This window comes from Notolepis coatsorum (genome assembly GCF_963971535.1).
Source record: "Notolepis coatsorum genome assembly, chromosome: 12".
NCBI lineage: Eukaryota > Metazoa > Chordata > Actinopteri > Aulopiformes > Paralepididae > Notolepis > Notolepis coatsorum.
Genome location: NC_140176.1, coordinates 88,369,080 through 88,382,588, shown reverse-complemented (window position 1 = coordinate 88,382,588; position 13,509 = coordinate 88,369,080). Strand labels below are relative to the sequence as shown.

The 13,509-nt window shown below is 45.4% G+C and overlaps 1 protein-coding gene across 1 annotated transcript in view; it reads left to right on the top strand.

Moving 5' to 3' along the window:
* Positions 1–13,298, top strand: part of LOC311237963 (carbonic anhydrase 4-like) — a gene marked incomplete at both ends in the record, with an annotated part of 65,668 nt that extends 52,370 nt beyond the window's left edge. The window contains 7 exons of the mRNA XM_084325936.1: positions 5,357–5,429; positions 6,660–6,830; positions 9,211–9,359; positions 9,766–9,861; positions 10,948–11,026; positions 11,399–11,562; positions 13,083–13,298. Of these exons, the coding sequence (XP_084182062.1) occupies positions 5,357–5,429; positions 6,660–6,830; positions 9,211–9,359; positions 9,766–9,861; positions 10,948–11,026; positions 11,399–11,562; positions 13,083–13,298 (948 nt within the window). The remainder of the gene's footprint in view (positions 1–5,356; positions 5,430–6,659; positions 6,831–9,210; positions 9,360–9,765; positions 9,862–10,947; positions 11,027–11,398; positions 11,563–13,082) is intronic.
* Between the last annotated feature and the right edge of the window lie 211 nt (positions 13,299–13,509).

Genomic DNA, 13,509 nt, shown 5'->3' with positions numbered 1-13,509 from the left:
GCAACTTGCAATGGGCCTGGTCTACAAGATACACTACACGACCAAGGTACCCATGTACATGTCAAAATACTTCCCAAAGGTCAGTGAATACCACGATCACAACACCAGAGGGAGCTCCACAAATCATGTTAAACCCAGATTCGGCTCAAACAAGGGACTAAACACGTTTCGCAATTATGCCACATCAATGTGGAACGCACTACCCAAAGCTGTAAAGGAATGTGAATCACTACCCACTTTCAAAAACACTCTAAAAAAACACCTACGGGAGACTGCAATTCGAATGTAAATGTCCTAGCACAACCCCCTCCAATGTACAGTAAAAATGACCAAGTATGGTCTTGTCAATATTCCAATGTACAGTGTTGCTTGTACAGTTGTACAGTGTCTCCCACCCACCCCTCCTACCCAACCTCCCCCCCACTCCTACCCCCCCCCCCCCCCTACCCAACCTCCTCCAATGTACAGTTTCTACGTCAAATGTATATACTTCTTTCCTGGACTCTTTTCGTATCACAAACAGTACTGTATTTGCAAATCTGGTATGTCATAAATGTATAGATGTAGCAGAACTGCCTATCTGTATGTCATATATGTTACGATGAATTGAAAATGGGGGACCCTGATGTAAACAAGACGAAAGTCTTTCTCTGGTCTGCATCCCCTTAACAATTGTATGTATTGAGCTGTACTGTACCCATTCTGCAATCTGTTAATAAAGTTTTCATTCATTCATTCATTCACAGTCTTAGAGACATTCAATTGTAAACAGCTGTTCTTAAGCCAGGATGTGACATTCACCATGACATTAGACAATTTTGTTGCAACCTCTTCTGTGGTTTTACTGTGTGTAAAGATCACTGTATCATCAGCATACATCAGTACATCACATTGGCCACACACAGAAGGCAAATCGTTGATGTACATGCTGAACAGGATTGGACCCAAGACAGAGCACTGCGGGACACCAGTTGACAGACAGATGGCAGTAGATTTATGATTTTCAATGTTGACAAGTTGGGAACGGAATGAAAGGTATGATTTGAAGAGGTTGAGGAACTCTATGGAGAAGTTGAAATTGACCAGCTTTTGGAGTAGAATAGTATGGTTAACAGTGTCGAAAGCTTTCCTTAGATCAAGGAACACAGCCCCCACAACCCCACCCCTGTCCATTGAAGCCTTAACTCTCTCTAAAAAGAAGCATGTTGCTGTTTCTGTTGAATGGTTAGCCCTGAATCCAAATTGCATTGGGTGCAGTGGGAAGGAGCTGTTATTGAGATGATCAGTGACATGTTTGGCAATCAGTTTTTCAAACACCTTGGACACTATGGGTATAATACTGATGGGTCTGTAATTGGATGTCATGAGAGGGTCACCACTTTTAAATAAAGGGACCACAACTGCAGGCTTCCATGGGTTAGGAAAACTCCCTTGATTGAAACCCATATTGATTATATGGGTCAGTGACTTCACTATAGAGGAGTTTATCTCTTTCAGCATGAGTGTGTCCATGCCATATATATCCTTAGCTCTTGAGGATTTGAGGGATGTAATTATATTTGCAACCTCTATCTCAGTGACTGATTTTGGTACGACTGCTGGTTCATTAATATTGACAGTAGATGGCAGATTATGAGTACTGTCCTGAACTGCGAAGCTTTGGGCTATTGCGGCCACAGACCTTCAGTTCAATTGGCTTAATTGCAGCTTTGTTTTGACCAGTTAATTTCTTGATCTGACTCCATAACCTTTGAGTTACCGTGGGCATTTTCAATAATTGAGATGAAGAAATCTGCTTTTCCTTTTCTCAGTTCCCTTGTTGTTTTGTTTCTCAACATTAAAAATGTTTGTCTATCGTGAGACAGCTTTGATGTTGTGGCAATTTTTAAAGCATTGTCCCGTTCCTTCATTCGTTTCTTGACCAAATCTTCTTGATAACTCCCTATACGGGTGGAACAACCAGTGACGTCAGACTACACCTCCCTATTGAGATACAAACGTACTGGGCCAGTTTAGTTCCGTCAAAAACCAGTCTGCTCTCCAGATGCCAACTGAAACAAAGCATTTTATTGACCAACAGCTCAACAGATGACTCCGGTGTGGCTACTGCCTCGTTAGTCGACAATGGTCGACATTTTGGCTCAAACCGGTGAGTCAACTGTCCCTCAGCCTGGGGGCTCTGTTTGATTCCAGATAAAAACACATTCCTCTCATTTGGAAATATCAATTGTTTTTGTCATTTAGCTGAACACTTTTGTCCAAAGTGACTTACAAGTTCTGTACAACAATTCAGCAGGAAGGGTACAAATTGCACCTCGTCCCATTTCTCCATTTCTGCCTTGCACTATATAGTATTGTATATTAGTACACTGCACAGTATTGTATATTGTATGGTAACTACGTCTATTCTGCATCGAACATTGTACACATGTCTAAACTGAACACTGTGACCTCATTTTTTTACTTCTAATTTTACTATGTTATTTTATTTCATACTTATCTTGTCTTGCACAGTCTCTGGAGCGCAACAGTAAGAAGCATTTTGTACAAAAGTATTCTGTACTTCTGTATGACAACTATTAAAGAAACTTGAAACTTGAACTCTGGCAGCTAAGGGTCAGTGAGATTGCCTATTTTGTCTGATTCAGTGAACGTTCAGGCCGGCTGTGAGCACAGCAGGTCTTTGATTGATTGAAAATTGTATAACAGATTGCAGAATGGGACAATACAGTACAGCTCAATACAATTGTTAAGGGGATGCAGACCAGAGAAAGACTTTCATCTTGTTTACATCAGGGTCCCCCATTTTCAATTCATCTTAACATATATGCATGAATGAAAACTTTATTTAACAGATTGCAGAATGGGTACAATACAGTACGGCTCAATACATACAATTGTTAGAGGGATGTAGACCAGAGAAAGACGTTTGTCTTGTTTACATCAGGGTCCCCCATTTTCAATTCATAGTGACATTTATGACATACACAACATATATGACATCATGACATTTATGGCATAGGGACACATGACATACAGGTATATAGTACTGTTACATTTGTGACATATACGATATGCAAATATACAGTACTGTTACCCATAGATCCTGACAGAGTATATACATATGATGGGTAGGGGACTGTACATTAGGAGGGGGTGGTGGGAGAGAAATATACATACGGTGGGGAGAGAATATATACATACGGTGGGGAGGAGACATACATGACATACAGATAGACAGTACTGCTACATCTATACATTTATGACATACCAGATTTACAAATACAGTACTGTTTGTGATAAAAAAAATAGTCTAAAAAAGAGACTATATACATTTGACGAAGAAACTGTATATTGGAGGAGGTTGGGTAGTTGGGGTGGAGGGGGGGGGACTGTACATTGGAGGTGGTTTGGTGGGTGGGGTAGGCGGGGTAATCTACACCTACACAATGCAGTAATGGTTCAACCCCTTTCGGTCCCGACAAGGTATTTGTGTTACACAACCTGAACCCGTGTTTGATCCCTTGGGGAGGAGATATATTCAAACAGAGAAAAGGTCAGTAGAGGCGTGTCTTTCTGGGCCTAATAAAAAGGAGGAGGAGGAGAACACAGGTCCAATACGAAGAAGAAGAAGAAGAAGAAGAAGAAGAAGAAGAAGAAGAAGAAGAAGAAGAAGAAGAAGAAGAAGAAGAAGAAGAAGAAGAAGAAGAAGAAGAAGGAGAAGAAGGAGAAGAAGGAGAACACAGGTGTGAACAGATCAACTCAGAAGGTAAGACATGAACCTTTCAGGAACTTTTGCAGCCAATTTTTGTAGGTCAGGTAATGTTACCAAAATAATATTTGACAGAAACATTTAATGACTTACAAGGGACTGTTTTTGTTGTTGTTTGTCTTCAATCATGCTACTTGGCTGTGTTCACTGTGTTCTCACTCTTGTACTGGTGTTGTTTGTGGAGAATTGAGCTTTGAATTATTGGTGATTAATTATTGGTTCCCATCACAGTCAGGACAGCTGAAACCACCACAGTCAGGACAGCTGAAACCATCACAGTCAGGACAGCTGAAACCATCACAGTCAGGAAAGACAGCTGAAACCATCACAGTCAGGAAAGACAGCTGAAACCATCACAGTCAGGACAGCTGAACCCATCACAGTCAGGACAGACAGCTGAAACCATTACAGTCAGGACCGCTGAAACCATCACAGTCAGGACAGCTGAACCCATCACAGTCAGGACAGACAGCTGAAACCATTACAGTCAGGACAGCTGAAACCATCACAGTCAGGACAGCTGAACCCATCACAGTCAGGACAGACAGCTGAAACCATTACAGTCAGGACAGCTGAACCCATCACAGTCAGGACAGACAGCTGAAACCATTACAGTCAGGACAGCTGAAACCATCACAGTCAGGACAGCTGAACCCATCACAGTCGGGACAGCTGAAACCACCACAGTCAGGACAGCTGAAACCACCACAGTCAGGACAGACAGCTGAAACCATCACAGTCAGGACAGCTGAAACCATCACAGTCAGGACAGCTGAAACCACCACAGTCAGGACAGCTGAAACCACCACAGTCAGGACAGACAGCTGAAACCATCACAGTCAGGACAGCTGAAACCATCACAGTCAGGACAGCTGAAACCACCACAGTCAGGACAGCTGAAACCACCACAGTCAGGACAGACAGCTGAAACCATCACAGTCAGGACAGACAGCTGAAACCATCACAGTCAGGACAGACAGCTGAAACCACCACAGTCAGGACAGACAGCTGAAACCACCACAGTCAGGACAGACAGCTGAAACCACCACAGTCAGGACAGACAGCTGAAACCACCACAGTCAGGACAGACAGCTGAAACCCGGCCAATTTTTCAACTAAAAACACACCTCTTCCAAACATATCATAATTGTACTATTATATAATACCCCACTACTATGCTTCTATACTTATACTACTACTTCTCATGGTAATTATGTCTATGCTACTATGCACTCAACACTGTAGCACTCAAGTTCAACATTGTTTGACTCTTTGGATAAACGTGTTCAGCTAAGTGACTAAATGTAAGTCTCTTTGGATAAAAGCATTCAGCTAAATTACTAAATGTAAGTCTCTTTGGATAAAAGCATTCAGCTAAATGAATAAATATAAGTCTCTTTGGATAAAAGCATTCAGCTAAATGAATAAATGTAAGTCTCTTTGGATAAACACGTTCAGCTAAGTGACTAAATGTAAGTCTCTTTTGATAAACGTGTTCAGCTAAGTCACTAAATGTAAATAATTCACCGGAATCATTTGTAAGCAGCCTCTTCTCTTGTGATCTCCTTGCCTCCTTCCCTCCAGATGAATCCACTCGTCGTTGCGTTTGTGTTGTGTGCCCTCAGTGCCATGGCGCACGGTTCTGCAGAAGACATAGGTAGGTAATAATGGAACCACTAACGGTTCGTACTCATTCATCCATGTTGGAAGACAATGTCACATTGAAGTGAGTGAGAAACACAGTAATGACGATGCCTCTCCTTCCCCACAGACTGGTGTTACCATGAGACAAACTGCAGTAAGTACCTTTACCTGCTTTCTTTGTTTAAAGGACCACGGCAACTTTATGGTCTGTATCCACTTCCATTCATTGTGCTAAGCTAGGCTAGCTGGTTTGTATCTGCTTCCATTCATTGTGCTAAGCTAGGCTAGCTGGTTTGTATCTGCTTCCATTCATTGTGCTAAGCTAGGCTAGCTGGTTTGTATCTGCTTCCATTCATTGTGCTAAGCTAGGCTAGCTGGTTTGTATCTGCTTCCATTGGGAGCATGTCTAAGTTCCCCGGGTCCTATGTTCCCCTGTTCCCCGCTTGATTGATTGATTGATTGAAAATGTTTGACCATTTTAAACCACCAGCCCCGATTCCAAACTCTAACCTTAACAAACTTCGAAAGAGGGCCTAAGCTTAACCAGTTCGAAACAAGGCAGACATTAATAATTAATAAAATAATAAAAATTTATAAAATGCTCAATCAATTAATCAATCAAGCAAGGGGAACATAGGATCCGGGGAACATAGGACCCAGGGAACTTAGGGATGATTCCCTTCCATTCATTGTGCTAAGCTAGGCTAGCTGGTTTGTATCTGCTTCCATTCATTGTGCTAAGCTAGGCTAGCTGGTTTGTATCCACTTGCATTCATTGTGCTACAGTAAGCTAGGCTAGCTGGTTTGTATCCACTTGCATTCATTGTGCTACAGTAAGCTAGGCTAGCTGGCCTGTTCTGTTTCCATTCATTGTGCTAAGCTAGGCTAGCTGGTTTGTATCCACTTGACTTCATTGTGCTACAGTAAGCTAGGCTAGCTGGTCTGTATCTGCTTCCATTCATTGTGCTAAGCTAGGATAGCTTGCCTGTTCTGTTTCCATTCATTGCGCTAAGCTAGGCTAGCTTTCAGCAGGATATCTTGCTACAGAACGCACAGAGAGGAAACTGGTTTCTATCTTCTTGTCTGACTCTGGAGAAGACGATAAGATAATTTCCCATAATGTTGGCGCGTTCCACTTTAAACACTCACTCTTTAACATTCACTTTAGACACTTTAAATTTTTTTTAACACTCCATCATATAATATCTATGTATTACTAAACTATACTATATTTTGTATCCAGGTGACAGCCACTGGCCCACTATCGCCCCAGACCATTGCAATGGTTCCAGACAGTCTCCCATCGACATCGTGTCGGCTAATGCCATCGAGGACTCTGCCCTCACTGCCTTCTCCTTTGTCAACTACGGCAACACCTCTGCCCTGTACGAGAGCGAGAACACCGGCAAGACAGGTGAGCAACGATAGGGACCCTGTATTGAGAAAGGATAGGGACCCTGTATTGAGAAAGGATAGGGACCCTGTATTGAGAAAGGATAGGGACCCTGTATTGAGAAAGGATATGGACCCTGTATTGAGAAAGGATAGGGACCCTGTATTGATAAACTATAGGGAACATGTATTGATATACGATCGTATTGAGTCACATAAAGAGGAACAAAAATAAACAGGATAATTAGTAGTCATTTAGAACAACGCCATCAGACTGTTTGTAAAGAGTTTCTAGTTTGAGGAGAAACAGGATTCCTTTCACTCGAGTCTCCAGTCAGTCTGGGTGTAGTTTGTGCATCACCTCCATCCCAACAAGAAGACCCCCTGGAGACCCCTGTCCTAGAGGACCTCTCTCCCAGTCCAGACCCCTGACCTAGACTAGAGGACCTCTCTCCCAGTCCAGACCCCTGACCTAGAGGACCTCTCTCCCAGTCCAGACCCCTGACCTAGAGAGGACCTCTCTCCCAGTCCAGACCCCTGACCTAGAGGACCTCTCTCCCAGTCCAGACCCCTGACCTAGAGGACCTCTCTCCCAGTCCAGACCCCTGACCTAGAGGACCTCTCTCCCAGTCCAGACCCCTGACCTAGAGGACCTCTCTCCCAGTCCAGACCCCTGACCTAGAGAGGACCTCTCTCCCAGTCCAGACCCCTGACCTAGAGGGCCTCTCTCCCAGTCCAGACCCCTGACCTAGAGGACCTCTCTCCCAGTCCAGACCCCTGACCTAGAGGACCTCTCTCCCAGTCCAGACCCCTGACCTAGAGGACCTCTCTCCCAGTCCAGACCCCTGCCCTAGAGGACCTCTCTCCCAGTCCAGACCCCTGACCTAGAGAGGACCTCTCTCCCAGTCCAGACCCCTGACCTAGAGGACCTCTCTCCCAGTCCAGACCCCTGACCTAGAGGACCTCTCTCCCAGTCCAGACCCCTGACCTAGAGGTCCTCTCTCCCAGTCCAGACCCCTGACCTAGAGAGGACCTCTCTCCCAGTCCAGACCCCTGCCCTAGAGGACCTCTCTCCCAGTCCAGACCCCTGACCTAGAGAGGACCTCTCTCCCAGTCCAGACCCCTGACCTAGAGAGGACCTCTCTCCCAGTCCAGACCCCTGACCTAGAGGACCTCTCTCCCAGTCCAGACTCCTGACCTAGAGGACCTCTCTCCCAGTCCAGACCCCTGACCTAGAGAGGACCTCTCTCCCAGTCCAGACCCCTGACCTAGAGGACCTCTCTCCCAGTCCAGACCCCTGACCTAGAGGACCTCTCTCCCAGTCTAGACCCCTGACCTAGAGAGGACCTCTCTCCCAGTCCAGACCCCTGACCTAGAGGACCTCTCTCCCAGTCCAGACCCCTGACCTAGAGAGGACCTCTCTCCCAGTCCAGACCCCTGACCTAGAGAGGACCTCTCTCCCAGTCCAGACCCCTGACCTAGAGAGGACCTCTCTCCCAGTCCAGACCCCTGACCTAGAGGACCTCTCTCCCAGTCCAGACCCCTGACCTAGAGGACCTCTCTCCCAGTCCAGACCCCTGACCTAGAGAGGACCTCTCTCCCAGTCCAGACCCCTGACCTCTGACCTCTCTCGCTCCCCGTCTCCTCACAGGCGTTGTGCAGATGAGAGGTCAGGGGTGGTTAAGGACGGGGACATGTAGGCCTAATGTATGGAGATGTTTTTCATCCACGTGCTCTTGTACAACCCCATCATGTCTGACTCTGTGTGCATGTTATGCTTGTTCAGTTTATTATTCAACGTTTTGTGCCCTGGCTTTCTGGAATAACTTTTTTTTTTTTATGCAAGAATGTGCTTTAAAACTCAATGCATTATTCTGTGTTTTGGATTATTAGAGCTGCAGTAGGCAACTTCGGAGAAGTTTAGCAAATAGCAGTTATGAATAGAGGACAGTTTAGCAGTTATGAATAGAAGACAGTTTAGCAGTTATGAATGGAGGACAGTTTAGCAGTTATGAATAGAAGACAGTTTAGCAGTTATGAATAGAGGACAGTTTAGCAGTTATGAATAGAGGGTGGTTTAGCAGTTATGAATAGAGGACAGTTTAGCAGTTATGAATAGAGGACAGTTTAGCAGTTATGAATAGAGGACAGTTTAGCAGTTATGAATAGAGGGCAGTTTAGCAGTTATGAATAGAGGGCAGTTTAGCAGTTATGAATAGAGGGCAGTTTAGCAGTTATGAATAGAGGGCAGTTTAGCAGTTATGAATAGTTATGAATAGAGGGACAGTTTAGTTCGACGAATTGTGCACCATGACAATTCGACGAAAGGTCATAAACCGGGATTTGAACCCGTAGCGTCGCGGTACGTAGCTGAACCCACCCTCTGTTTGTTTGTCTTCCAGTCAAAGTGACTCTGAGGAGTGGCGTGCAGGTGTCCGGGGGGGGTCTGTCCGAGGCCTACGACAGCCTACAGTTCCACCTGCACTGGGGCAACGGCTCTGAGGTGAAGGGGTCCGAGCACACGGTGAACGGCAAGCGCTATGCCATGGAGGTACGGGTTCAACCAGGGATCAGACTGGGGGCTAGATCCACAAAGAATGGATTGCACGGTGCTAATTGCACCCTTACTTACAATTCATTATGAATAAAAAATGGGGGACCCTGATGTAAACAAGACGAAAGTCTTTCTCTGGTCTGCATCCCCTTAATAATTGTGTGTATTGAGCCGTACTGTATTGTACCCATTCTGCAATCTGTTAAATAAAATGTTCATTCAATCAATCACCTGCGCTGTGATTGATTGAATGAAATTTGTACTGTACTTTACTGTACATATAAAACCATTGAAACAATAGGAAAAAAATGCAGGTGCGTTGAAAAAGGAGTCCAAAGAAGTGGGCGCAGACGAGTGTTTTGAGCCCCAGATGTTCATTAACCCCCGCATCGCTTCCCCTCAGATGCACATCGTGAACCTCAAGTCGTCCTACGGCGGGAACACGTCGCTGGGCATCGCCGACCCCACCGGGCTGGCTGCCCTCGGCTTCTTCATCGAGGTGAGGATGTGTGTGTGTGTGTGTGTGTGTGTGTGTGTGTGTGTGTGTGTGTGTGTGTGTGTGTGTGTGTGTGTGTGTGTGTGTGTGTGTGTGTGTGTGTGTGTGTGTGTGTGTGTGTGTGTGTGTGTGTGTGTGTGTGTGTGTGTGTGTGTGTGTGTGTGTGTGTGTGTGTGTGTGTGTGTGTGTGTGTGTGTGTGTGTGTGTGTGTGTGTGTGTGTGTGTGTGTGTGTGTGTGTGTGTGTGTGTGTGTGTGTGTGTGTGTGTGTGTGTGTGTGTGTGTGTGTGTGTGTGTGTGTGTGTGTGTGTGTGTGTGTGTGTGTGTGTGTGTGTGTGTGTGTGTGTGTGTGTGTGTGTGTGTGTGTGTGTGTGTGTGTGTGTGTGTGTGTGTGTGTGTGTGTGTGTGTGTGTGTGTGTGTGTGTGTGTGTGTGTGTGTGTGTGTGTGTGTGTGTGTGTGTGTGTGTGTGTGTGTGTGTGTGTGTGTGTGTGTGTGTGTGTGTGTGTGTGTGTGTGTGTGTGTGTGTGTGTGTGTGTGTGTGTGTGTGTGTGTGTGTGTGTGTGTGTGTGTGTGTGTGTGTGTGTGTGTGTGTGTGTGTGTGTGTGTGTGTGTGTGTGTGTGTGTGTGTGTGTGTGTGTGTGTGTGTGTGTGTGTGTGTGTGTGTGTGTGTGTGTGTGTGTGTGTGTGTGTGTGTGTGTGTGTGTGTGTGTGTGTGTGTGTGTGTGTGTGTGTGTGTGTGTGTGTGTGTGTGTGTGTGTGTGTGTGTGTGTGTGTGTGTGTGTGTGTGTGTGTGTGTGTGTGTGTGTGTGTGTGTGTGTGTGTGTGTGTGTGTGTGTGTGTGTGTGTGTGTGTGTGTGTGTGTGTGTGTGTGTGTGTGTGTGTGTGTGTGTGTGTGTGTGTGTGTGTGTGTGTGTGTGTGTGTGTGTGTGTGTGTGTGTGTGTGTGTGTGTGTGTGTGTGTGTGTGTGTGTGTGTGTGTGTGTGTGTGTGTGTGTGTGTGTGTGTGTGTGTGTGTGTGTGTGTGTGTGTGTATGTGAGAGAGAACAGGGTACAATAGACTCGGGCGCTAAACCATGACTGCGTTTTGACAGGAAATGTCTGGAAATGCGACTAACTCACCTGCCAGTTGGAACGCCTTGACCGCCCACCTGAGCAACGTCGCGCTGAAAGGTAAGAGGATGTTTCGATAAATCATCTCCTATCAGGCTGTCTGTAGGTTCAACAAGTTAAATCATCTCCTATCAGGCTGACTGTCTGCAGGGTTCAACAAGTTAAGACCTTTTAAGACTTTAAATGGAGAATTATGAACGTAATACTTTTTAAGACTTGTTAACCCTTTCACTATCACACTACAGACGGTTAACCCTTTCACTATCACACTACAGACAGTTAACCGGTCTGTGTCTCTAAGGATGTGTGTCTGCGTCTCTTTTCTGAGGATGTGTGTCTCTTCTTTGAGGATATGTGTCTGTGTCTCTTCTTCTTTGAGGACGTGTGTCTCTTCGTCTCTGAGGAAGTGTGTCTGTGTCTCTTCGTCTTCAGGTCAGCACGCGTCCCTGCCAGCAGGCCTTTCGCTGGACGATCTGCTAGAAGGAGTGGATCGTACCAAGTACTACCGCTACCTGGGCTCCTTGACCACCCCCGCCTGCAACGAGGCTGTGGTTTGGACCGTGTTCAAGGACTCGATCAAAATCAGCAAAGATTTGGTGAGGTTTCATTTCATCATAGATGTTAGCTAGCTGGCACCACAAGTCTCAAGAGAGATGTAAATGATCGACCACAGGAAAAAAGGTACATAATGTAATACGTCTTGTATAAGTCAGCAAAAGTCAAAAAGTGACCGGGAGTCGAACCAACAATGATTGTAGTTGTGGGTGAGTGCTCTCACCACTTGACTAAGCCTCCCACCCTGAAACAAACACAGCTCTCACCACTAGACTAAGCCTCCCACCCTGAAACAAACAGCTCTCACCACTAGACTAAGACAGCCACCCTGATACAAACACAGCTCTCACCACTGACTAAGACACCCACCCTGATACAAACACAGCTCTCACCACTAGACTAAGTCTACTAAGACAGCCACCCTGATACAAACTCCGCTCTTGGTGGTCAATTGTGTTGATGTTAGTTTTGTTTCATCAACAAATCATCAACAAATGAGGCAGAACACACAGTGAATGTATCCGTTTTTTGTTTATTGCACTTTATTTCTTGCTGAAAAAAATAAATGCTATGTGGCTAAATGGCTAACGCGAGGTATTTAAAGATGGTGACTTTGTTGTTTTTAAGCAGGAAGTGTAGTGAGCGTTCAACCTTTTCTGATTGGTTGAAAATGGCCTTCATGTCTGAACTACATCGCCGCCTACTGCTTTGGCATTGTACTACATGTATATAGTAGACGAGACAAAACGACGTCTAACTTAACTCTTACTTGCCTGCCAATACGCAGCGCTCTAAAAGCGAATGAAACTAAACGAAAATGGCCCTGTGTGTAACCGCAGCCTAAGACACTCACCCTGATACAAACACAGCTCTCACCACTAGACTAAGACACTCACCCTGATACAAACACAGCTCTCACCACTTGACTAAGACAGCCACCCTGATACAAACACAGCTCTCACCACTTGACTAAGACACCCACCCTGATACAAACACAGCTCTCACCACTAGACTAAGACAGCCACCCTGATACAAACACAGCTCTCACCACATGACTAAGACACCCACCCTGATACAAACACAGTTCTCACCACTAGACTAAGACACCTACCCTGATACAAACACAGCTAACGGTTATGGTTAGGGTATCGTATTATTAATTATTAATTAAAGGTAACAGTGTGGTTAGGGTTCTGGTTAGGGTTTGAGGGTTCTGGTTAATGTAACAGTGTGGTTCTTGTGTCCTGGTGTCTTGAAGCCCCAGGTTCGCTCTCCAGCAGGGAAACTCGAACGTTTTCTGAGAACGTAAAAGAAAATTATAATAATAATATGTATATAATGTACTTATTTGTAATATGTACACATTGTAAATGTTTTATAAAATACGTTGATATACTACTCAGTAGGCATGGCTATAACGTAGTTTTACTAGTTCATATTTACATGTTTGAAGTGAGATGGGGCTGTTGCTAGGTAACGCTTGTGAAGAAAAGGCTAACAGCGGCGCTGTCCCACAATCCTCTCTTGTTTGCTAACCACCTGACCTCTCCCCGGCCTCCAGATTGACCTCTTCAGCAGTCAGCTGCATGTCGGGAACGTGTCCTCCACACCACTGATGACCAACATCTTCCGGCGCGTCCAGCCCGCTCAGCCCGTCACCACCACCGTCACCACCAACACCACCGCCCCCACCCCCACCACCAGCTCTGGCTCCAGAGCCGGCTTCTCGCTGGGCCTCATCGTCCTGAGCCTGCTGCTGAAGACTGTCTCCACCTAGAGGCTGCTGTGAGGAGTGTCTCCAACTAGCAGACAAACACTCAACAAACACTCAACAAACACTCAACAAACAATGACAACGAGAAGAGATGGTGGCTTTGTGCCTAATTTAATTTAATTGGATGAAAGGTGGTATTTGTATTTGTATTGTATTTTGTATTTATTTATTAACACAGAGTTAAACAAAAGCATAAAGTTGCCTACATTTGCAT